Source organism: Corythoichthys intestinalis, chromosome 3 (genome assembly GCF_030265065.1).
Source record: "Corythoichthys intestinalis isolate RoL2023-P3 chromosome 3, ASM3026506v1, whole genome shotgun sequence".
Classification (NCBI taxonomy): Eukaryota; Metazoa; Chordata; class Actinopteri; order Syngnathiformes; family Syngnathidae; genus Corythoichthys; species Corythoichthys intestinalis.
The window spans coordinates 62,219,492-62,245,225 of record NC_080397.1 but is presented as its reverse complement, the minus strand read 5'-3'; the positions used below and the strand labels follow the sequence as shown (position 1 = coordinate 62,245,225).

The 25,734-nt window shown below is 40.1% G+C and overlaps 1 protein-coding gene across 8 annotated transcripts in view; it reads left to right on the top strand.

The window, feature by feature from the left end:
* Window positions 1-1,394: 1,394 nt before the first annotated feature.
* The window catches only part of LOC130913123 (transducin-like enhancer protein 4), a 93,055-nt gene continuing 68,715 nt past the window's right edge, over window positions 1,395-25,734 (top strand). For 2 of the 8 annotated variants that reach the window (XM_057831462.1, XM_057831457.1), the window contains exons 1-4: window positions 1,399-1,880; window positions 3,446-3,543; window positions 17,494-17,557; window positions 17,649-17,693. In XM_057831462.1, the coding sequence (XP_057687445.1) occupies window positions 1,836-1,880; window positions 3,446-3,543; window positions 17,494-17,557; window positions 17,649-17,693 (252 nt within the window). In that variant the 5' untranslated portion in view covers window positions 1,399-1,835. Of the gene's footprint in view, window positions 1,881-3,445; window positions 3,544-17,493; window positions 17,558-17,648; window positions 17,694-25,734 lie in introns of all 8 variants that reach the window. The other 6 variants (XM_057831459.1, XM_057831456.1, XM_057831463.1 and 3 more) reach the window with 6 other exon arrangements.

Here is a 25,734-nt window from a genome sequence, read left to right as displayed (position 1 = left end):
ATTTCCAGGTTGCTTCCTGTTGATTTTTGGTCAATTCTTGTTTATTTTTTATTATTTCTATGTCACTTCCTGTTAATTAGGGTTATTTCTGGGTCACTTCCAGTTGATACGGTTTATCTACAGGTTTTTGGGGCATTTCCTGCTGATTTCGAGCCATTTCATGGTCACTTTTTTTTTTTATCTTGAGGCGTTTCTGGATCACTTCTTTTTTGATTATTTGCGGGTCACTTCCTGTTGATTTTGCGTCAATTCCAAGGCACTTCCTATTTGTGTTGAAAGGAGGGGTCACATCGTATTGAATCTGGGGTGTTTCGGTCACGTCCTGTTAATTTTAGTTCACTTCTTGTCGATTTAGGCTATTTCATGGTCACTTCCTGTTAATTTCTTTGTCACTCCACATTGATATGGGGTCACTTTCTGTTGAATTTGGGAGATTTACGGGTCACTTCCTGCTGATTTTAGGGCAGGTCTGTTTATTTTGGGTGATTTCCGGATCATCCAATTGATTTTGGATCACCACCTGTTGACTTTGGGGTCACTTCCTATTGATGTTTGGGCAATTCTGCATCACTTCTGGATTTTAGGGCAAATTTTCGTTCTTTTCTTTTCTTTTTCATCAATTGGTGGTCACGTCCTGCTGATTCAACCGTATTTCCGGGTCACTTGCTATTGATTTTGGGTCACTTCCTGTCGATTCGGACCTGTTGTTTTTATTTTCGCTGAAGGCTGAGCGGCACGCAGAAAGATGTCTGATGCTCATCCATAGAAACGGTTCCTCGGGATCCCACCAAGATGACTAGTGAGGTGATAAATAACAAAATAAAATGAGGTTATACAGTCATCTAGACACGATTTATATCTCGAAGAATGAAATAGCCCACACAACCACTTACTGTACAGTATACAGCTGTGATTTGCAACTGTGATAATTCAGAATGTGTTCACTGGCACCGTTAATTATTCATGCGCAATACAAGCAGAAGTGTATACCTGTAAAGCTTGGTGACAATTTAATTGCGCGCTTGTAAAATGCAAAAACGCGAAAAATCACGGCGGACTGTTTTAATGTCTTCATAAATAAGTGGCAGAAACAAACAGTAGCGCTTGTTCGCCTGGGAGTCAGTGATAAAACGCACATAAATCTACAGATAGTTACAAACCCGTGTCATTTAGCACCAGACGTGGTAGCCCACGTGGGGTACCCATGCTTCGTTCGCGCTAAGAAGGTGCTGATTGGACAAGACGAGAAAGAGCGACAGCTCGCCCTCGCGCGGGTTTGACATTTGCCGCACGCTATTGGTCGCCATTAATGGACGCCTCCACGAGGCGGGCGAACCCGGAAGTTGTAGTTTCTCACAATAATTCACACGCGCAGACTGGCTTTGAATACACTACAAGTCCCAACGTAACGTCGGAGCGCGTATGCGTAATTGCGCTCGTTTTTGACTGGCCGCTTCCAAACTGTGCTTCGGCGGGGAGGGCGACCGAGCGAGCAGTCAGTGTCACTGAAGTGGTCGCCGCCGCCGCCGGGATATGAACGCGGACCGGAGGGGGGGGGGCAAACTAGGAAATTAACCGGTTGCCACCACAGCGGGAGGACAAGTGGGGTCACGACATGGAGGAAGACGACGTCTAAAGAGGAAATTCAACTACATTGAGTGACTACTCGGGGATATGTTCATGAAGGCACCTGACTATCTCACACTGTGACTTTTTCCCCGATGTTGTCTGCGAAGGTTCGAGGGGGTTCGTCCCACTGTCTGACCCACTAACTGACCTGTTACGCATCCTTTATTTTTCTTCTTGTCGAGAAGGAACTTTTCAATGCCTTTTTAATGATTCGAGACTTGAGCAAGATGTACCCTCCGGCGCGGCATCCGGTAAGTACAAAAACAACAAAAACAGGTTTTAATTCACTGGCTGCATTGGACGACGATAGACGTCCAATCGATTTGAACTGGGAGAGGCTAGCGACCCTTCTCAGTTCTCATGGACTGGACGTCTGTCGCCGTCAATGTATGGAAGTAAACTGTGCTACGGCACGTTGAATTTGAATTTGTAACATTAATTTTTCTTTAACATTGAAATTCCAACGCAGATTTTTTTTTTGGTCACAAAAAAAACAAAACAAAAAAAAAAAAAAAACAACGGTACCAAAAATATCAATTGCAAAGAAATCATCTTGGAAAAAAATCAGTTGCAATAAAAATCTGTAGCAAAAAAAAAAAAAAAAAAAAATGTCAGCATAAAAAAAATTAGTCACAATGAATTTAGTTGGATTTAGTTTAGTAGTTTTGTAACATCAACAACATTTAGTAAAAATTTTTTTTGCTACAAAATATTTTTTGCAGTTTAATTATTTGTAACTGATTTTTTTTTTTTTTTTTTAATTAGAAGTTTTTATGGCGACAGATTTTTTTGTGTGACTATTTATGTGTCCGAATTTTTTGCAACTGCTAATTTTAGCTAACGCAGAATTTTTGCGACCGCATTTTTTTTCCTGGCTCACTTTTGATTTTGATAAAATTCCAGTGCTGGAATTTCAATGTGAAAAATATTCACTATTAGTTATATAGGGCTGCAAGTAACGATTATTTTAATACTTGATTAATCGGACGATTAATTAAACGGTTAATTGGATAAATGTCACTTCTTTCAATTACCTCCACAATATACCGTGAAGTTTTTTTCTTTTTGGCATGTTGTAAGTAGCAACGAAGACCAAGTAGATGACTGTTTCCTTCAACTGTATTGATTATCAAATTCGTTGTGAACTAATTTATGAATCGATTAGTTGTCGCAGCCTTCTTAAGAAGCTAGCTTACACAGTACGATGTCCGAAAATTGGTAAAAATGTGAATTGTTGTTTTAAAAAGTAAAAGCAGATTTTTGTTCTTGTCCTACTTTGACTTAACAAAAAATAAAATGAAGAAATCTGATCATATTTACAACTGGGGAGTTCTATATATGTTATAATTTCAATAAATTAGACAAGTTTAAGGTGAAGAAGGTCCTAAACGATTAATCTGCTAATCGATTAATTGTTGCACCTCTAGTGTTTGCATATTTATATGTTAAAACTAACCAGAATGTTAATGCATGATTGCTTTGACTGGGAGTAAAAGTCTACATAATGTGTACACATGAACATTTAAATATGAGTACATAACAATAGTAGAATTCAAACTCCTGCGGTACTGATTGACTACCATATCAAAGGCACGTGCCTGATGCGTAACGACTTTGGATTGAATTTCCGTGCCATTGCGCGCTCGCACGGACAATTGCGCTCATTGACAGACGTGCGTGGTTAAAGAGACGCGTTGGGTGAAGCCTCAAGGCAGAGTGAGTGACAGAGGCTCATTGTGGACATGACACTAGAACCTCAGTTGTCTCAGTTTTGCCTCTCTCTTCTTCTCCTTCCATCTTCTTTTTTGGTTCGGAGGTCCCACCGCAGCCCGGACAGCCGTTTAAATTCACCGTGTCCGAATCCTGTGATCGGATCAAGGAGGAGTTCCAGTTTCTCCAAGCCCAGTATCACAGGTGAGAGACCAACGAGAGTCTACAGTGGTATGGAAAAGAATTGAACCTCTTGAAAATTCTCACATTTCAGCATAAAAATCACCATCAAATGTGATCTGATCTTTGTCAAAATCACACAGATAAAAATACAGTGTCTGCTTGAACTAAAACCACCCAAACATGTATAGGTTTTCATATTTTAATGAGGGTAGCATGCAAACAATGACAGAAGGGGGAAAAATAAGTAAGTGAACCCTCTGCCAAGGAGCAATTGAAACTAATTTTTACCAAACATTTTAAGTCAGGTGTGTGCCCAATCACGAATACCGTATTTTTCGGACTATAAGTCACAGTTTTTTCATAGTTTGGCTGGGGGTGCGACTTATACTCAGGAGCGACTTATGTGTGGAATTATTAACACCTTATTATATAATTTCACATGTTGTTTTGGAGTGACACTGATGGTTTGGTAAACCTGTTAGCATGTTCTTTATGCTATAGTCATCTGAATAACTCTTAATAGCTATATTACGTGAACATACCGGCCACGTTCACATTTCGTTGTTCATGCATCATGTAAGATTATCATACTGTACACTTATTTAGCATGTTGTTCACTATTATATTGGTATGTTAAATTGCCTTTCAAGATGACATACTGTATCTGTCCTATGTGTTGGATTTTATCGAGTAAATTTCCCCCAAATATGCGACTTATACTCCGTGCGACTTATATATGTTTTTTTTCCTCTTCGTTTGGGCATTTTATGGCTGGTACGACTTATACTCGGGTGCGATTTCTGGTCCGAAAAATACGGTAAGTGATTTCAAGTTGCCCTGCCCACTATAAAACACACACCTGGTAAGAAATGTCTTGATGAGAATTATTGTCTGATTGTGCATCATGGCTCGGTCAAAAGAGCTGTCTGAAGACCTGCGATCAAGGATTGTTGATTTGTATAAAGCTGGGAAAGGATACAAAACCATCTATAGAAGTCTGGATGTTCATCAATCGACAGTCAGTTAAGTTGTCTACAAATGGAGAGAGTTGCTTCTGTCCCAAGGAGTGGCTGTCCACCCAAAGATGATGCCAAGAGTTCAGAGCAGATTACTCAGAGAGGTAAAAAAGTGTCTGCTAAAGACTTACAGATATCACTGGCACAGTCCAAGATCTCTGTGCACACATCAAAAATATGTAAAACTAGGGTTGCAGCTATCGAATATTTCCATCGAATATTTTATCAATCGAGTAATCGACTGAAAATTCTATCGATTAATAGAGTAATCGGATAAAATATTTTTTTTAAGGTAAAGAAAAATGATAAATATACATGAGAAAAAAGACATTTAATCTAATATTGAACCATTTTCAGTCAATCAATGTCTTTATTTTCGATGTACATTGTTGAAAACAGCCAACAATTACATCTCAGACGTGACTAGAAAAAAATTCACTGCTTTCACTCAAAAAACTTCTAAATCTTATTAAAAAAAAACATTTCTTACCTAAAAATGTAATTACGCTTGATAACACACATCACTTGAAAGTTACGTGTTTTTCCCACGTGTTTCAATTGAATTTCCATTTGTGTCAAGCTATTTTTAAGTTCTAGTTAAGTTTTAAGTTAGTCTAAACTACAAGTACTGATAGGATTTTGAGTTTTCGCAGTGTTCAAAATAAATGTATGATACCTGCTGTATTGGAACACATTAGGGACCAGTGCTACTTCGTGTTTTATTCAGCACTGAGCTAAAACTGACAGTTAGATTTATTATGTTTTAATTTTACACCCTCATCACTCTTCAACGCTGTGTTTTTACAGATTAAATAAAGCCTGTATGTAAGACGCGTTAGCCACTAGAGGTGTGCAAAATTTCCGATTCTTAGATTATTCGCGATTCGGCCGTGGAAGATTCGAGAACGATTCACAAACATCCGAATTCCGATTATTGAATTATACCAGGTAAAACAGAAGTAAAACACAGTCAGCGTGGTCTTTGGGACGCAATGAGGAACGGACCGAGAGTAAATATCATGTTCAACTCATGCCGCTAGATAAAAAAAACAATCATACCTGACTGCGGCCGACAGCCGCTACAAACAATGCGCAGTTGCTAGTTGCTACGAACATATGGCTACAGTAGATATCATATATACGTAGAACTCAGAGGTTGCGCTTGACATTTTCGTTGTCTGTCATTTTGGCCGACAGGGTCATAAAAATCCGGTCATAGTCTATTTTTACCCGTCACTTAAATTTTTAAAATGATAATGATGACATATTCAATAGTATTTAGTTTTCATTTATTTTTAATTAATATTGTAACGCTTGCTTGGCGGCGAAAAATTAGACCCGGAAGTCGTGGTATTTTTCTCCCTTTTTACTCTGCTTACCGCCAACAACTCCGCCCCTAAAGAAAAAGAGGCAACGATATAGACCCCAATCACCAACGTCACACAATGATCTTAATTGTGGTTGTCAGCCCAAAATCTTCTAAATATATATTAAATACATCTTACCAGATATAAAATGACTACTACATAGTCTGTGGTGATCGTTTGGTGCCCAGATTTCTTGTCGAATTACAGCGGTCCATCTCGCTCTCATCTTCGGGTCTCTCAGAATACGGTAGAACTTCAAGTCTTTCCGTCTATCTTCTCTGTTACAGCAACCAACCACCACACACGCCTTCACCATTTTGATTATTAATATTAACGAGCAGAAAAACACGCCGTAATAGGAGGCATGTACGTAGCGGTAATGTGTAAACATGACGAGTTGACACACAATATGGCGGCTCCAGTCAGGGGGGCGGAGTTGTGACGTCATGTGATTGGGGTCTATACACAGTCGGCAATCTTGTCCATCAATTGGATGACGCGCTGGCACACCGGGTGCACCAATAAGAACCTTGCGTTGATGTGTCAATCACGGTGCCGCCGCCAGACCCCGGTGACGCTACAATATTCTGACTGAAGAGCCAACGACGTCATGCATTAAGAGAGACAATAGCTAATTAATATGCTAACTCGCCCCCCTGTGGTCTGGGGTGTGAATTGCAACCTGTCAAAATGACGGACGGGCTTCAGTTTTTTCCGTCACCGTTTTAAAAAACCGGTCAACCACGGAAAATATCCGGTTAACGCGACCCCTGGTAGAACTAGATGCAAAATGACAGACGACGGCGGTGTTAAAACATGTATTACTGAACCGAGATGCAAAATGACAGACTTTTCCGGCGTTCCAGCCTCCATCTTAAAGCAGTACTAAAGCAGTGACTTCTCTAGAAGGCTCTGTTGTAGCGAACCTAATTAACTTTTTATCTTAAATACTCCTAAATCTTGTCTTGAATCTATCTTTAAATTATGAAATAGTTTTAAAACTTTGACAAAAGTAGACAGAAGGGAAATTATGGAGTAACGGGAGCAATTTTAAAAACTGTAACAGTTGATTCACAACATTAAATTAATTCAATGTAGTTTAAAGCTGCTGATACAGAATGGGGACTGGAGTATTTTATATTTGTTTACTGTTATATGCTAACTTGATACTGAAATAGTAGTTTGGTTTAGCCTGGGAGGATTTTTGAACAATTTTGGAACTAATGTACAAAACATTTATTTAAAAAAAAAAAAAAAAAAAAAAAAAAGGAGGGGCATGCATCAATAATCGTTTTATAATCGAATCGGAGCCTCTGAATCGTAATCGTAATCGAATCGTTAGGTGCCCAAAGATTCCCAGCTCTATTAGCCACGCATCGACAGTGGTCATAATCAATCGAAACCTAGCCTTCCAAAGGGCTAACATTACGGGAGTGAGAGACAGTAACGCTATATTTATTAGCGGCGAGAAGTCGACTAGTTAAAGATGGCGGCTGTGTACTAGCGCTGCCCAGACGCGGCCGAGTCTGTCATTTCGCATCTGGTCCTAAATGCATGTGATATCTGTGAGACGCATTGGACACTACCTGCTACCACACTAGCACCATGCGGGTATAGTTTTTAGCAACGTCGGCGTAGTTTGTAGTGGCTGTCAGCTGCATTAAGGTTTAAAAAAATTTTTTTTTTTTTTAATTACTTCTACCTTTACGCACGTGACGTCAGTGCGTTGTCCCGCATTAAAAGTATTCCGGGCAAAATGTGATGGCAAAATTGAACGATTTCTCGAGGTGAATAAAGTTACTCGGATCATTTTTTAAATTCGAGTTGCTCGAGTATTCGTTTCAGCTCTCGTATATGTAAAACTATGGCCAAGAATGGTGTTCATGGGAGGACTCCACGGAGGAAGCCACTGCTAAGAAAAACATTGTTGCTCGTTTAATGTTCGCAAAAAGGCATTTGGACACTACGCAGAAGTTTTGGCAAAATACTTTGTGGACTGATGAAAACAAAGTTGAATTGTTTGGGGGTAACACACAACGTCATGTGTGGAGGAAAAATGGAACAGCTTACCAACATCGACCACCTCCTCCCCACCGTGAAGCATGGTGGAGGGAGCATGATGATTTGGGGCTGTTTTGCTGCCTCAGAGCCAGGACAACTTGCAGTCATTAATGGAAGAATGAATTCAAAAGTTTATCAAGATGTTTTGCAGGAAAACCTGATGCTGTCTGTCAGACAGTTGAAGCTAAAAAGATGATGGATGCTGCAACAGGACAGTGATCCAAACCACAGAAGTAAATCAATTTCAGAATGGTTTCAGAAGAACAAAATACACGTTCTGGAGTGGCCAAGTCAAAGTCCAGACTTGAACCCCATTGAGATGCTGTGGATTCATGCCAGACATCCCAGGAATCTGACTGAACTGCAGCAGTTTTATAGAGGGGAATGGGCCAAGATTAGTCCGGATCGATGTGCCAGATTGATCTGCAGCAACAGGAGGCGTCTGGTTGAAGTTATTGCTGCCAAAGGGGGGCCACAAAGTATTAAATATGATGGTTCATTTACTAATTTTTCCCCCTTCTGTCATTGTTTGCATACTATTCTCATGAAAATATGAAAAGCTCTAAATGTTTGGGTGGTTTTAGTTAGAGCAGACACTGTTTTTTCATCTGTGTGATTTTAACAAAGCCCCGATCACATTTGATGGTGACTTTATGCAGAAATGTAAACAATTCCAAACGATTCAGATACTTTTCATACCACTGTAGAAGCCACAAACTGTATGTCAAAAAAAAGTTTTCTGAGCCTTTAAAAGGTTGCTTGCTATGCTAAAGTTGATGCTAATGCTAACGCAAACACTATGCTAATGCGACGTGTTACAGTTAGTGTGTGATGATCACTCAGCATATACTTTTAAAGGCTACGGCAAAATTGGATATTCTCTAGAAAACAAATCTTACTGTGTGTTTCAAAACAAGCAAGCCTGGAGCACAGCCTAGCTTGTAACGCATCCTAAACTCCGGTGAGGAGAGCGAGGGAGAGGCGCAGCAAATCTCACATGACTGACACAACCCAAAGCTACGATTTAAGCTAACATACGCCACGTACGAGATGCTAACGTCACGCATTGTGAAACTTGGACAGAAACAATGTCGCATTTTCATCTCGTCAGACAAAAACCGACATTCGCCTCGTTCTCGTCTTCTGAGGCATGTTTTTAAGCAAGTCGTCATGAAAAAAAATTGTTGGTCGAGGAAATATTTTCATTATCCTATTGTTGACGAAAACAACGTTACCATGGAAGAAACGGTTTCTGGGCTACCCTCGCGCTAGTTTCAGCCATGATACACTCTGGACTAACCACAGGTAAACCCCATCAAGCTCCGCACGCACGTCTGCCTCTGCGAGTGCAAGAGGTGTGAAATACTTTTTAGCCGACATGATGAAGTGTGAAATGTATTGCTCGGGGCAGAACCACAAGCGCCATACCTATGCATAATAATCACCCACCTTTGGCCGCCCCTGCCTGTAATTATTGTCCAGTCACCTGGTGTATGTCGGGCAGTGGATTTTTTTTATTTATTTTTTTTAAAAGAACTGACGCGAGCCAACGGTATCGGTTGCATTTTTGGGGAAAAGAAAAACATGAATAAGCGGAATATGTTTTATGTCGTACCTCACGATATGGTGATCTCAACAGGGCCGTCACTAGCTTTTAAGAATTAGAGGGGCTTAGACCCCAGGAGATGACCAGGATGTAAGTGAACGTAGTGTTATATCGGGTGGAAAACACTCAGGTGACTTGAAGTTCCGCTCTGAGACCCTCAATTTGGCCAACTTTCAAAATTGTCCGAAATGCATGTGTGATACCTCATTGGAAAGCTTAAAGGGATCCTCTATTTTTAAGACAAGTAATTCTTAAAAGATAAATGTTAGTATGAGTTAGGCCTGTCACAATAACAAATTGTAGTGGGCGATAAATTATCTCATAAATTATTGCGATATTATTCCCCCCCCCCCACCCCCCCCCAAAAATTATTTTTGAGCGTTTATTTATTTATTGTCCTCATCATCGGTATCACTGACAGTTGCAAGATGTGATATGAGCAACCCGAAAAAAACGAAGAAAAGACAAGGGCTGACGAGAGAAGCATATGCTTATCAAGTCCCGTCCCCTTTAACCGATTTACAATAACACAGTGAGAATACAGTACATATTAATTGATCAAGTACACCCATTTAAGCGCAATAAATGTTTACTTTTAAATTAAAAAATACCTTTTAAGAAATCACAACTAAAAACAATAGACCATGCCTCTTTCAAGTAAAAGACAACAATATTAATACCGCACAGAAACACATAATAAATGTCTTTTTTCAATAAAAAATAAAATTGCACTTAATAACAAGCATTTAGGCACATAGGTATAAAGTTGCAGTAACAGTAATGACTATTTACATTGTGAATTCTCACTGAAGGTAATTAAACTATGAATGAACATGTGTGGAATTATGTACTTAGCAAAAAAGGGGAGCTAACTAAAAACATGCGTAATATTCTATAGGGGTGTGACAAAATATCGAAATGGTGATATATCGTGATACTTTGTATCCCAAAAGGAATTTATTTCCAAATTAGAGTGGAAAATAAGTATTTGGTCACCTACAAACAAGCAAGATTTCTGGCTGTCAAAGAGGTCTAACGAGGCTCTACTCGTTACCTGTATTAATGGCACCTGTTTTAACTCATTATCAGTATAAAAGACACCTGTCCACAAACTCAGTCAGTCACACTCCAAACTCCACTATGGCCAAGACCAAAGAGCTGTCGAAGGACACCAGAGACAAAATTGTAGACCTGCACCAGGCTGGGAAGACTGAATCTGCAATAGGTAAAACGCTTGGTGTAAAGAAATCAACTGTGGGACCAATTATTAGAAAATGGAAAACAAACAAGACCACTGATAATCTCTCTCGATCTGGGGCTCCATGCAAGATCGCACCCCGTGTCGTCAAAATGATAACAAGAACGGTGAGCAAAAATCCCAGAACCACACGGGGGGGACCTAGTGAATGACCTATAGAGAGCTGGGACCACAGTAACAAAGGCTACTATCACTAACACAATGCGCCGCCAGGGGCTCAAATCCTGCACTGCCAGACGTGGCCCCCTGCTGAAGAAAGTACACGTCCAGGCCCTTCTGCGGTTCGCTAGAGAGCATTTGGATGATCCAGAAGAGGACTGGGAAAATGTGTTATGGTCAGATGAAATCAAAATAAAACTTTCTGGTAGAAACAAAGGTTCTCGTGTTTGGAGGAGAAAGAATACTGAATTGCATCCGAAGAACACCATACCCACTGTGACTCATGCGGGTGGAAACATCATGCTTTGGGGCTGTTTTTCTGCCAAGGGACCAGGACGACTGATCCGTGTAAAGATAAGAACGAGTGGGGCCATGTATCGAGAGATTTTGAGTGAAAATATCCTTCCGTCTGCAAGGGCATTGAAGATGAGACGTGGCTGGGTCTTTCAGCATGACAATGATCCCAAACACACAGCCAGGGCAACAAAGGAGTGACTTCGTAAGAAGCATTTCAAGGTCCTGGAGTGGCCTAGCCAGTCTCCAGATCTCAACCCCATAGAAAATCTGTGGAGGGAGTTGCAAGTCTGCGTTGCCCAACGACAGCCCCAAAACATCACTGCTCTAGAGGAGATCTGCATGGAGAAATGGGCCAAAATACCAGCAACAGTGTGTGAAAAGCTTGTGAAGAGTTACAGAAAAAGTTTGGCCTCCGTTATTGCCAACATAACAAAGTATTGAGATTAGGGCTGCAGCTATCAAATATTTTAGTAATCGAGTAATCGACTGAAAATTCTATCGATTAATCGAGTAATCGGATAAAACATTTTTTTATTTTTTTTTTTAGGTAAAGACCAATTATAAATATAGATGAGAAAACAAGACATTTCATCTAATATTGAACCATTTTCAGTCAATCAATGACTTTATTTTCGATGTACATTGTTGAAAACAGCCAACAATTGCGTCTCAAATGTGACTTAAAAAAAACCCCAAAGACTAATTCACTCTGCTCACTCAAAAAACTTTTAGATCTTATAAAAAATATATATATTTCTTACCTAAAAATGTAATTATGCTTGATAACACACATCACTTAAAAATTAGGTGTTTTTCCCATGTGTTTCATTTTAATTTCCATTTGTGTCAAGCTATAAGTTCTAGTTAAGTTTTAAGTTATTCTAAACTGTAAGTCATGATAGGATTTTGAGTTTTTGCAGTGGTCAAAATAAATGTGCTGTATTGGAGCTAGGCATGTGCCGGTATGAGATTTTGACGGTACGATAACCGTGAGCAAAAATACCTCAGTTTCACGGTATCATGGTATTGCAATTATAGCTCCCCAAAATTTTGAGATGTATGGGTTAAAAAAACAACTTTTATCTATTGAACAGGATTGTTTTTTTTCGGACCATAGTTGCAAATTGGAACATGAATATATTGTTAAACTAAATAAATTATCAATAAAAAAAAAATTGAAATAAAATTAAAATAAATATAACTTATAGACTATACTCACAGCCACAGCTCAAGTTGCACAAGATTACAGCAAGAAAAAAATAATTTCTATAAAGTAAAAACACTTCTGAATAAAATTTTTAAAAATTTATACTGCATGACTTTTTTTTTTGAGGGTGGAAAAGCTTAAGTGAAGTTTCGCCATTTTCAGCCACTGTGTCAACTCTAGTCTACATGATGTCATGCCTTTGTGTTAAAAAGAACATAAGGAATTCATAAGTTAGGTAAAAATGTATAAGTTAGTTAAAATGTCAATATTGTTGTGGAAAGGTTTCTTCTAAAAAAAAAAAAAAAAAACATTGGGAGTGAGACCTCACCTTAATCCAGCGAACGTGGATTTGTGCTTAGGGCAAGATCATCGTTCGCAATTAGCGATCTTTGATGCTATCACTTTTTCCCCTTCATTCAAGCGAATCAAGCTTGTTTTCTCACTCTGCGGCTGTAACACTCAACGAAGTTGCTCTCCCAGCTGAGCCTAGGCTAACATTCATCTTTGTAAGGTTTTACTTAGTTTGTATATTGAATTTGAAAGGAAAATGTGCGTTTTGTTTTTGGCGAACTTTTTCCATGGTGCTAATCTGTGGAAGCTACTCACATGGAAAAATCTAATTGTACAACATTTTAAATGTATTCATTTTGTATATTAAACTTACCACAATTTGAGAGCTCAATAAATTGAAGAACAGTACGCCTCATGTTTGGAGTAATTGTTTTTGGGTTAGCTGGCTGTGTAGCCGATAGCGTCACTCTCACACACAGCAACAAACGGGAGGGGGTGAGCGCTGCTGCGCCAAGCCGCTTCTGGCTGCATTTTTGACACAAGAAAAATAGTGAATACCGTCCTACGGTCTGACGGAAAATTTGTAGTGGTTTTGAAACCGCAACGTTTTCACACCACGGTAAACCGTGAAACCGGTAACCGGCACATGCCTAATTGGAGCACATTAGGAACCAGTGCTACTTGGTATTTTATCCAGCAATGACTACTGAGTTCAAATTGACAATTAGCATGACTAAGTTTTTATTTTACGCCCTAATCACTCTACAGCACTGTTTTCACAGATTAAATAAAGCCTGTATGTAAGCGTTAGCCACGCATCGACAGTATTTATAATGAATAGAAACCGAGCACTCCACAGGGATAACGTTACGTTAGCAAGTGACAGTAACGTTAATCTTATTTATGCGCGCTGAGAAGTGTACTGCTTTAAGATGGCAGCTGTTTTATTAACGCCGCCGAGTCGGTCATTTCGCATCTAGTTCTACGTACATGTGATCAGGGTACCCGCAGGTTAGTAAAAGTATTAATAAAGCATTGAATCTAGTTTTCTATTATCAAAGGTATTAAAAGCATTAAGTTAGCTGTCGTAAATCTGGATTTTTTTCACAGTGGTTTTAATTTTCAAGAACATCTCAGTGCAACCTAAATTATATCCATGACGAAGTTTTTTTTTTTTTTTTTTTAATCCAAGATGACGCGTAGAATTTTTACGATGCGCTGCACCTCGTGCGTGCGCGCCGTTAGCATCATTAGCATTAACAGCAGGCAATCGCACAGTACTGTGTGCTAACGCAAGGAACTGCTCAGATGCCTTAGTTGTTATGTTCGACGAAAGCCTCAACAAGACAACCAAGTCCAAACAGTTGGACCAGCATGTGAGGTATTGGATCGGCGACCAAGTCGCATCCAGATACTTTGGGTCGCAGTGTATGGGTCATGCGAAGGCAGTGGACCTGCTTAACATTTCAAAGTTTCCAATTTCTCCAATTAAAATGTGTTAGATGCAATAATGTATTTCTGCACGGTTTGCCTTTCGAATGAATGTGAATTTCGCAGTTTTAACTCAAGAGTTAGCCATGTTCAATGGGATATTGGCAGGTGCACTAGCCTTAGCATGGATAAACCGGAGTCGTAGATTCAACATCACTCTCAGATACACAACACTGTTGACACTGTCTATTATTGGAACGAGTGCGGGGTAACGTACTAACGTTGATCTGAATAACATGGCATGGTGATAGGCAAATTATAACGTAGGTGATAGTAAAACACCTCCTGGTATATTTAAATGTTTTTCTTGATTAAATAAGAGTATGGATTTTCTCCATCTGATTAAAAGAAATGTCTTCAATAGCTAACAAAGGATTAACATGTGTTTTTTATACTTCTTGTAATGTGATTAGAAAAAAACAATTACCCAGGGAAATGGTCATGTGTAGCTTTTTTATTTTGTGGTAATTAATGGTAAACTATTGCCATTTAGTGGCTGTTTTTTAAACTTTCACTGCCAATTGCAAGCACTTTACAGTTAAGGTGGCCAACTTGACAATCACCTACCCACCACCTTGACTAGGTCATCTTAAAAGGGAAACCTGTTGTATTGCAAATGTAATTTCTGAAGTTGCTTTACAATAATAGTGTAAAATCCATTTTATCCTAGGAAAAAAAATTCTGAAAGACCTTATATTTAAACGTGTTCTAATTGTATCTTCAATAAATGTGCATTCTTTTGTCAAACACACTTAGTAATTGAGGTTAAATTTGATGTTCAGTGCTTTATTTTTTTAATATACCGTATTGGCCCGAATATAAGACGACCCCGATTATAAGACGACCCCCTCTTTTTCAAGACTTAAGTTTGAAAAAAGACTTTTTGAACACCAAATTAATTTTTATACAGAAACGACCACGGAAAGCTTTTCTCTGACTGAGCATTTTTTAGGCGATCTTTTTGAGCTCTCCATCTCCGTACATTACACTCTGTGACACCATATTTCACAGCCGCTTTGCAGTTGTTTGAAGACACCGCCTCATTTATCACCATCAACTTGAAGTTTGCGTCATAACTTCTCCTCAGCTGCCGGTGTTCTGCCAAAATGTCCTACATCGGCGAAACGTCCTACATTAGTCGAATTTGACACCTAAATTACTACCGTGCGCTCTAAACTTGTTTTGTTTAGATGCATACAGGAATAACGTACTAAAGAAATGCCTGCAGAAAATACTTAAATGTAGTTATGTCAAATAAGGACGATTTAAATACGCTACGTGACTAATGTGGTCAACTGCTTCAAAGCTAACACAAAAAAACACAATGGTTAAAAGTATGAGAGGGTAATACATGCAAAAAGTATCTTTGAGGCTGTGAAAAGGTTCTAAATAACTAAATAAAAACAAAAATAGTGAGTACTCGCCGCTTCCAACCGATGTGCGCATGCGTGTGAATCCATATGCAAGCGCCCTGAGCATTGTGTAGGACGTTTCGCCACGTAGTAAGGAATGGCCAAACACCGGTTAACCTGGCCAATCTTCGACCCACTTTTCTCCAAATTGTCGCGAAGTTTCTCCATTTTCGGTTATCTCTTCTATTACCGGTATTTTCTTCTCTTTTCCTTCTTACCACTTTCTTCTTCGTGTCAGGGGTTCGCTTTGGCCGCCCGAGTCGCGTTCAGCATTCGATTCATTGATGACTGGCGCCATCAAGCGTCGTGAATGGGTATATGTCTAGGCCGCAGTTTTTTTTTTTTTTTTTTTTTTTTTTTAGACCGCAGTTATAAGACGACCTCCTCTTTTTCAATCTTATTTCAGTGCAAAAAACATCGTCTTATATTCGGGCCAATACGGTAATTCAATATTATCTAAATAATGGGTGTGAGAAAAGTATTAATTTTCAGTTGAAATGTCATTAAAAAAGGTCTTAAAGTCTTGAATTTAGATTGATCAATCCTGGGGGGACCCTGGTGATATCTATGACACGCATACAGACGCTACCTGCTGCCACGTAGCAACATGCGGGCGTAGTTTTTAGCAACGTCGGCGCAGTTTGTAACGGCTGTCGGCTGCAGTAAGAGTTTTTTTTTTTTTTTATTGCTTCTTCCTCTATGCATGTGACGTCAGCGCGTTGTCCCGCATTAAAAGTAGTCCGGGCAAAACGTGATGCTTAGAGCTGGCAAAATTAAACGATTCCTCGAGGTGAACAAAATTACTCGGATCAGTTTTTAAATTCGAGTTACTCGAGTAGCTCGAGTATTCGTTTCAGCTCTAATTGAGATGAATTTTTTGGTATTGACCAAATACTTATTTTCCACCACGATTTGCAAATAAAATTCTTTAAAAATCAAACAATGTGATTTTCTGTTTTTTTTTCCCACATTCTGTCTGTCATGGTTGAGGTTTACCCATGTTGACAATTACAGTCCTCTCTAATATTTTCAAGTGGGAGAACTTGCACAATTAGTGGTTGACTAAATACTTATTTGCCCCACTGTAAGTACTGCCTTTGAAACAGCTAATGTTTTTGCACCTTCTTGTGAAAAAGAGCATCTCAAGGACAGCTGTGTGTTGTTTTTGTTTTATTGTCACACTCCTTGTGTACAACGTGCCTGTCGGGCAGAGCGGACCCAGGGGCGGACCGCACATTTGACACCCATGTGCTCTATGATTCCAGAATAATAATTGCGGAAACAAAGGCCTCATGGCTTTCCCACTTAAGCGTATTCCAAAAAAGCCACAAATGTACTTGTAGTGTATTCGCTCACCCTGTTATTGTTGTGTCAGCAGCCTCACTTTACCTGCGCCGATAAGGTTCATCCCTCTTTTATCTCATAAAACACTCACGCTTAAGAGTCATAGTGGTAAGTGGATAGTTTCCTGTAATAGACGAGGAAAGGTTTAAGCTTTAGCGTAACCACACAGGCGATATGGATCCTCGCATTGTATGTTTTTTTTGTCGACGCTGCAGTCCGGGCCTTACGCGGAGGTTTGCGCGGTCGTCTATTGATCCATTAATTACCGAGATGTACGTGCTGAGTAAGTGTCTGCAGGGGAAGCCGGCGAGATGCGAAACGCCACATTAAAGTAGCAGGATGCGGTCGCGGGGCGCTTCTCGCTTTTACATCCTTGCATTGTTTTTGTGACAAAACTGAAGAGTGAGCAGAATGTGTTTTATGTGACACTGATTTTTTTGTGTGTTTTTTCTTCACGCACAGTCTGAAAATGGAGTGTGAGAAACTGGCAAGTGAGAAAACGGAGATGCAGAGACACTATGTTATGGTGAGTTTCGCACTTGAGGAGAGCGTGTGTTTCTTGATGCTCAAAAATGAAAAGAGGTTTGCTTTATCTCATTGTCATCTTTGCTTTTCAGTACTACGAAATGTCATACGGACTCAACATAGAGATGCACAAACAGGTAAAACGGATTGATTGCGTTGGAGTGCCGTTGACGGCGATAGATGTTTAATCCACTTCAAATGGATTGGACGTCTACCGGCGTCAATGGCAGGCAATGAGTTCATTTTTTTCTCCCTGTGCTGTTGTACTTGATTTAAAAAGGTTTCTTGGTCCAGTAATCCTTGTTATTCTGGTCATTAGAGTAAAATGTTCCCTCTTTCAAAAACTTCATTCATTCATTTTAATGAATGAAACAAATGTACTATTATGAATGACACTGTTGCCATAAACGAGCACTTTGCTAGCACGCCGATCCCACCCAAAGGGCAATGTCTCTGTGTCTCATTAGCATATATGTCTGTGCTAGCCGCAAGGTGAAATGGACACATTCACCTGCACACTCGCAATTATAGTATTAGGGGTGTGACAATATATCAAGAAGGTGATACAACCCCTAGCAAAAAGTATGGAACCACCATTTTCGGACGAGCACTCACTCAGACGTTTTATCGTGTACAACAAACTCGATAAAAAGCTTGAAAAAAATAATGAATTGGTTCAAAAGTGCAACTCTTCAGCATTTAGAAACACTAAAAGAAATAAATAAAAAACATTGTGGTGGTCAATAAATGTTACTTTTATGGAGCAAGTGCAGAGAAATGTACAATGGGGCAAATAAGTATTTAGTCAACCACCAATTGTGCAAGTTCTCCTACTTGAAAAGATTAGAGAGGCCTGTAATTGTCAACATGGGTCAACCTCAACCATGAGAGACAGAATGTGGGGAAAAAAACAGAAAATGACATTGTTTGATTTTTAAAGAATTTATTTCCAAATTAGAGTGGAAAATAAGTATTTGGTCACCTACAAACATGCAAGATTTCTGACTGTCAAAGAGGTCTAACTTCTTCTAACGAGGCTCCACTCGTTACCTGTTGAGGTAATTATCGAGGTTTGATTGATTAAGTATTTGCTTGATTGATTGATTGAATATTTGCTTGTGCTCATCTGTACCATAAATAATTAGAGCTGGGAAACTTAGGGCACCTAACGATTCGATTACGATTAAGATTCAGAGGCTCTGATTCGATTATAAAACGATTATTGATGCACCCCCCTCCTTTTTTTTTTCTCTTTTTTTAAAAAAATGTTTTGTACATTAGTTCCAAAATTGTTCAAAAATACTCTCAGGCTAAACCACACTACTATTTCAGTATCAAGTTAACATATAGCAGTAAACAAATATACAAAAATAACATTAAATAAAAAAACTCCAGTCCCCATTCTGTATCAGCAGCTTTAAACTGCATTCAATTAATTTAATGTTTTGAATCAACCGTTAAATTTGTTAAAATTGCTGCCGTTATTCCATAATTTCCCTTTTGTCTACTTTCGACATGTGAAAGTTTTAAAACTATTTTAAAGATAGATTCAAGTCAATATTTTACCGATTTAGGAGTATTTTAAATAAAAAGTTAATTAGGTTTGCTTGGAAGGTTCGCTACAACAGCCTTGCAGGGAAGTGTACTGCTTTAAGATGGCGGCCGTTTATAACGCCCGCATCTAGCTTTTTGTAGATGTGCTGCTAACACTACCAAATCTATATTGCATCTAGTCCTATATAAATGATATCCACCGTAACATTATATGGATGTACTACAAAGCTTTTCGGCAGCAGTCGGGTATGTTGTTGTGTTTTTTTATCTCGTTGCATGAGTTGAGCTAGAGCCGTGAGTTGAGCATTGGCATTACCCGAGGGGCCGGGTAATGGGAAGCATGATGTTTAGCTACTCTCGCTCCGTTCCGTCCCGAAGACCGCGTGGCACGCTGAGTGTTGTGTACTTCCGCTTTACTTCGCATATTTCAATAATCGGAATTTGGATGTTTGTGAATCGTTCTCGAATCTTCCACGGCCGAATCGCGAATAATCTAAGAATCGGAAATTTTGCACACCTCTATAAATAATACATATTGCCATATTTTTCTTATGAATATAACCAGTAAATGATTACTGCTTGCTATACCGGGTTGAAGTATAATGCTTAAGTGTTACAAAGAGTAAAAGAGGGTCAGGGTGACAACTGCCTTGCTTCATGGCCGCATCATTGCGTAACTAGACCTTCCGAGACATCTTCAGCACCTGGTGTCTGGACTTCCGTCTAGACCTTCGAGGATAATTTTCCATCCGAGGACATCTTCCATGGCCGTAGCGTTGCATAACTGAAGTGTCTGGGTCATTTTGACTGTTTACATGATTGTTTACATGAGCCTTTGCTTACACACGTGTACTCACTTAGTTCCACCTACATGCATACACATCTCCAATAAAAATCACATGGGTGTCTCCAGCTTGCTTTCCCCCTCCCTCAGGGCGGCACCCATTTTGTATTAGGACAAACCTCTAAATAAATGTACCAAGGAGGATTTTTTCTTTAGATCAATTTTGGTGACTGTCACTAGTCACTCTTTTGCTCTCCTTGGCCAAGAAAATTGAGTGTCTTCTCTCCTTATTTTTGGGTAATTTTATAATGTCTACCTAAGGATCTATTTTTGAACTTGACGTTACCTGTATTAATGGCACCTGTTTTAACTCATTATCGGTATTAAAGACGCCTGTCCAATTGCCTGGTATACCAGACTCACTGCTGTTCCAGCGATTGAGTCTGGCGACCGTCCGGCGGATCAAATTCCGAGGGCGGAGCAGGCCACAGCAAACAGACAGCGGAGTGGACCAATAAGCGACGGGCAGACGTGACGTTGTTAAAGCGACAAGTAATTAGCGTGAGCGGAGAATGGAGAAGTTTATTCAACATGGCTAGCGCGAGCCATGTTAACTGTTGTCAATGACTTGTTTCGATGTATTTAGGTAATTTAAACTGTTTTTTCCGCAGATTGGAACATATTCTCGGCTCTCCCGTTCACCGTCTGTGTTGTTGTAGAGACGACTTGTTAAGAACATGTCACGCAAATAAACGAATCTGATTGGATGGTTGATTTTGTATCTTGCTCGAGAGGCCGTTAATGGGCTGGGTCCTAGACTATTTCTCACAGTGTTTGAAAAATACAGGGAGAATAGTCTGGCTGTGCCAGGCAACCTGTCCACAATCTCAGTCAGTCACACTTCAAACTCCAATATGGCCAAAACCAAAGAGCTGTCGAAGGACACCAGAGACAAAAGTGTAAACTTGCACCAGGCTGGGAAGACTGAATCTGCAATAGGTAAAACGCTTGGTGTAAAGAAATCAACTGTGGGAGCAATTATTAGGAAATGGAAGACATACAAGACCACTGATAATCTCCCTCGATCTGGGGCTCCATGCAAGATCTCACCCCGTGGCGTCAAAATGATAACAAGAACGGTGAGCAAAAATCCCAGAACCACACGGGGGGACCTAGTGAATGACCTACAGAGAGCTGGGACCACAGTAACAAAGGCTACTATAAGTAACACAATGCACCGCCAGGGACTCAAATCCTGCACCGCCAGACGTGTCCCCCTACTGAAGCCAGTACACGTCCAGACCCGTCTGCTGTTCGCTAGAAAGCATTTTGATGATCCAGAAGAGGACTGGGAGAATGTGTTATAGTCAGATGAAACCAAAATAGAACTTTTTGGTAGAAACACAGGTTCTCATGTTTGGAGGAGAAAGAATACTGAATTGCAGCCGAAGAACACCATACTCACTGTGAAGCATGGGGGTGGAAACATCATGCTTCGTGGCTGTTTTCTGCAAAGGGACCAGGACGATTGATCTATGTAAAGGAAAGAATGAATGGGGCCATGTATCGAGAGATTTTGAGTGAAAATTTCCTTCCATCAGCAAGGGCATTGAAGATGAGACGTGGCTGGGTCTTTCAGCATGACAATGATCCCAAACACACAGCCAGAGCAACAAAGGAGTGGCTTCGTAAGGAGCATTTCAAGGTCCTGGAGTGGCCTAGCCAGTCTCCAGATCTCAACCGCATAGAAAATCTGTGGAGGGAATTGAACGTCCGCGTTGCCCAACGACAGCCCCAAAACATCACTTCTCTAGAGGAGATCTGCATGGAGAAATGGGCCAAAATACCAGCAACAGTGTGTGAAAAGCTTGTGAAGAGTTACAGAAAAAGTTTGGCCTCCGTTATTGCCAACAAAGGGTACATAACAAAGTATTGAGATGAACTTTTGGTATTGACCAAATACTTATTTTCCACCATGAATTGCAAATAAATTCTTTAAAAATCAAACAATGTGATTTTCTGTTTTTTTTCCCCACATTCTGTCTCTCATGGTTGAGGTTCAACCATATTGATAATTACAGGCCTCTCTAATATTTTCAAGTGGGAAAACTTGCACAATCAGTGGTTGACTAAATACTTATTTGCCCCACTGTTTATGGAATCACTCCATTCTGAGAAAAAAAAAAATGGAATCATGAGAAACAGAAATAACAATCAAAACACATCTCTAGTATTAGCACCACCTCCGGCTTTTATGACAGCTTGCAGTCTCTGAGGCATGGACTTGATGAGTATTCTTCATCAATTTGGTGCCAACTCTCTTTGATTGCAGTTGCCAGATCGTCCTTGCAGGTCGACCATTTTTTTTTTTTCAATTTCCACCATATGATTTCAATGGGGTTGAGATCTGGGCTATTTGCAGGCCATGACATTGACTGGATGACTTTCTCCAAGGAATGCTTTCACACATTTAGCTCTGTGGCATGGTACATTGTCATCTTGGAAAATGACCAACATATTTTCAATTGAAGGGATAAGAAAGCTGTCTAAAATTTCAATGTGAACTTGTGCATTTATTGAAGATTTAACCACAGTGCCTTTGCCTGACATGCAGCCCCATATCATCAAGGACTGAAAACTGATGTTTTCTTCAGGCAGTCATCTGCGTAAATCTCACTGGAACAGCACCAAACCAAAGTTCCAGCATCATCAAAAATAAATAGGAATTGACTTGTAAATACCCCAAAATAAACAAAACGTGACCGATGAACACAACGTGACCTGGAAATGCCCCAAAATAATCTTGTCGCCTGGCATTGGCTGCCACGGATGGCCATAGATGTCCAATCCATTTGAAGTGGGATGGTGACAGTGAATGAACGAAACCCCTTCAAACGGATTGGACGTCTACTCGTGATAATGTTTTTCTGTTTATTAGTTGTTTTGTAGAATATTCTAGAATGATTTGCTGATAATTGTTGTATCGTCACATCATCGTAATCGTGAGCCTTGTATCGCATATCATATCGTCTGCTACCCATGGTCGTGTGTACAAGCAGCAGCCTGTTTGTAGAACGCTACATGTTGACTTAGTGTGTGTACTGTATGCGCGGCTGTACGCACATAGAAGTTATTGATTTAATTTAGCGTGCCTATCAGTCTTTGTTTTTTACAGTGTGCGTGTGTGTTTCTATATGACAAGCGTTTCCGCGAGGGAATGTTGCACACGTACGCAGCTTTTCACAGCGCGCTAATCAGAGGCACGTGATGAAATACGGGGCGTCCGCATAAATCCTGCCGTCGGCCGCCTATCCAGGCCCTTTGTGTCTATAAAGCCAAGATGGAAACAAATACAAATGTGGCCGTTGTTTGTTTTCGCTGGGTGGGCAGGCCAATGATTTCCATTGTGGAAGGCAAATCTGCATGGGCGTCGCTTGTAGAAGCAAATGATTTTAGATGGACGTTTGTGCGCACACTCCTACGCAGGCGAATGTATGTGTAAATGTGTGCTTTTTTTTTTTTTTTTTTTTTTTTTTGTCCTTGCGATGTGGCGGTATGACCTGGTAAAGATGTGGGGAAATTACTTGAACTTTGCAAATTCAAATATACAGTACAAGATCTATTTGAACTAGAAACTGCAATTTCTGGAGAAATTACTATGGGTCTTTGCTGTGTGGAGATACAGAACTTAGCCCCGCCCAGGTTGATTTGGGGACATTTGGGGGACATGTCCTGGTCATATCAGGTCATTTGGGGACATTTTGGGGGCATGTCCTTGTCATATGAGGTCATTTGGTGGACATGTCCTGGTCATATCAGGTTATTTGGGGACATTTCAAGGACATGTCCTGGTCATATCAGGTAATTTGGGGGACATGTTCTGGTCATATCAGGTTATTCGGGGGCATTTCAAGGACATGTCCTGGTCATATCAGGTTATTTGGGGACATTTCAAGGACATGTCCTGGTCATATCAGGTCATTTGGGGACCTTTGGAGGACGTGTCCTGGTCACATCAGGTCATTTGGGGACATTTGGGCACAGTTGGCGGGCATGTCCTTGTCATATCAGATAATTTGGGGGACATGTCCTGTCATATCAGGTTATTTGAGGACATTTCAAGGACATGTCCTGATCATATCATGTCACTTAGGGACATTTGGAGGACATGTCCTGGTCATATCAGGGCATTTGGGGGACATGTCCTGGTCATGTCAGGTCATTTGGGGGACATGTTCTGGTGATATCAGGCCATTTGGGGACATTTGGGCACATTTGGGGTACTAGTCCTGGTCATATCAGGTCATTTGGGGACATTTTGGGGGCATGTCCTTGTCATATCAGGTCATTTGGGGGACATGTCCTGGTCATATCAGGTTATTTTGGGACATTTCAAGGACATGTCCTGGTCATATCAGGTCATTTGGGGGACATGTCCTGGTCATATCAGGTTATTTGGGGACATTTCGAGGACATGTCCTGGTCATATCAAGTCATTTGGGGGACATGTCCTGGTCATATCAGGTCATTTGGGGACATTTGGGCACATTTGGGGGGCATGTCCTGGTCATATCAGGTAATTTGAGGGACATGTCCTGTCATATCAGGTTATTTGGGGACATTTCAAGGACATGTCCTGATCATATCATGTCACTTAGGGACATTTGGAGGACATGTCCTGGTCATATCAGGTCATTTGGGGGACATGTCCTGGTCATATCAGGTCATTTGGGGACATTTAGAGGAAGTGTCCTGGTCATATAAGGGCATTTGGGGGACATGCTCTGGTCATGTCAGGTCATTTGGGGACATTTGGGGAACGTGTCCTTGTCATATCAGGTCATTTGGGGGACATGTCCTGATCATGTCAGGCCATTTGGGGACATTTGGGGGACATGTCCTGATTATATCGGATCATTTCCTGTTGAGTTGGGGACATTGTTTTTTTTTTTTTCCGCCATTGACAATGAATGGGAAATTTGGACATCCATGGCCCTCATTGGCATCGACCTACATATGCTTCAATGGAATCCAAGTTCATTGGCATTAATAGAATCGACATATATGGCCGTCAATGGCATCAGTGCAATGTAAATTCTAATGGAAGTGAATAGGAAATTTGGACGTCCATGGCTGTCAATGGCATCGACTTACATGTAACATACATAATAGATTTTAAATTCATATTGATAATAATAAAAAAATTAAATTCGTATAATTTTTAAAAATCGAAAAGACGTTGATATAAACTAATACATTTTTAAACTATAGAACTATTGCCTTTTTTTTTTTTTTTTTTTTTTTTTTTTTTTTTTTTTTGGACCCTGCCTCTTAAAAGAATCAGAATCGAGAATCTTTCGGAACCGGAATCGAAACAGAACCGGAATTGGAACCGGAATCGTTCTATTTCAAACGATGCCCAACCTTATTGATAACAATAACAATTGTGGCTTATTATAGCCTACAAGTCTTTAAGTCTGAGGTTCCCTTTAAAGGGTTAACCTAATTTGTAAGCAGTGTACTGGTTGATGTCAAAACTGACAGAGAATAAAGTATAGATTAATAAGTTTGTAGTTTTTTTTTTTCTTTGTAATGCATTGATTTTAAAATATTAATCGGGTAAACCGTGAAAATGAGAGGAAAACTTTGCAGGTCGATTTACAGTTTGGGCCACTAAAACTTGAAGTTAGGGGCCACTGTGCTCCTAGTAAAAAAATATTAGTCTGGAGCCCTGTTCTACTGAACTTCACACCCATGTCCACCGAGTGGATGTACGAAACTCCCCCTCCACGCCAAGTGAATCTCTGATATTGCTTGTTTAGCATTTTCCGAGGGTAATA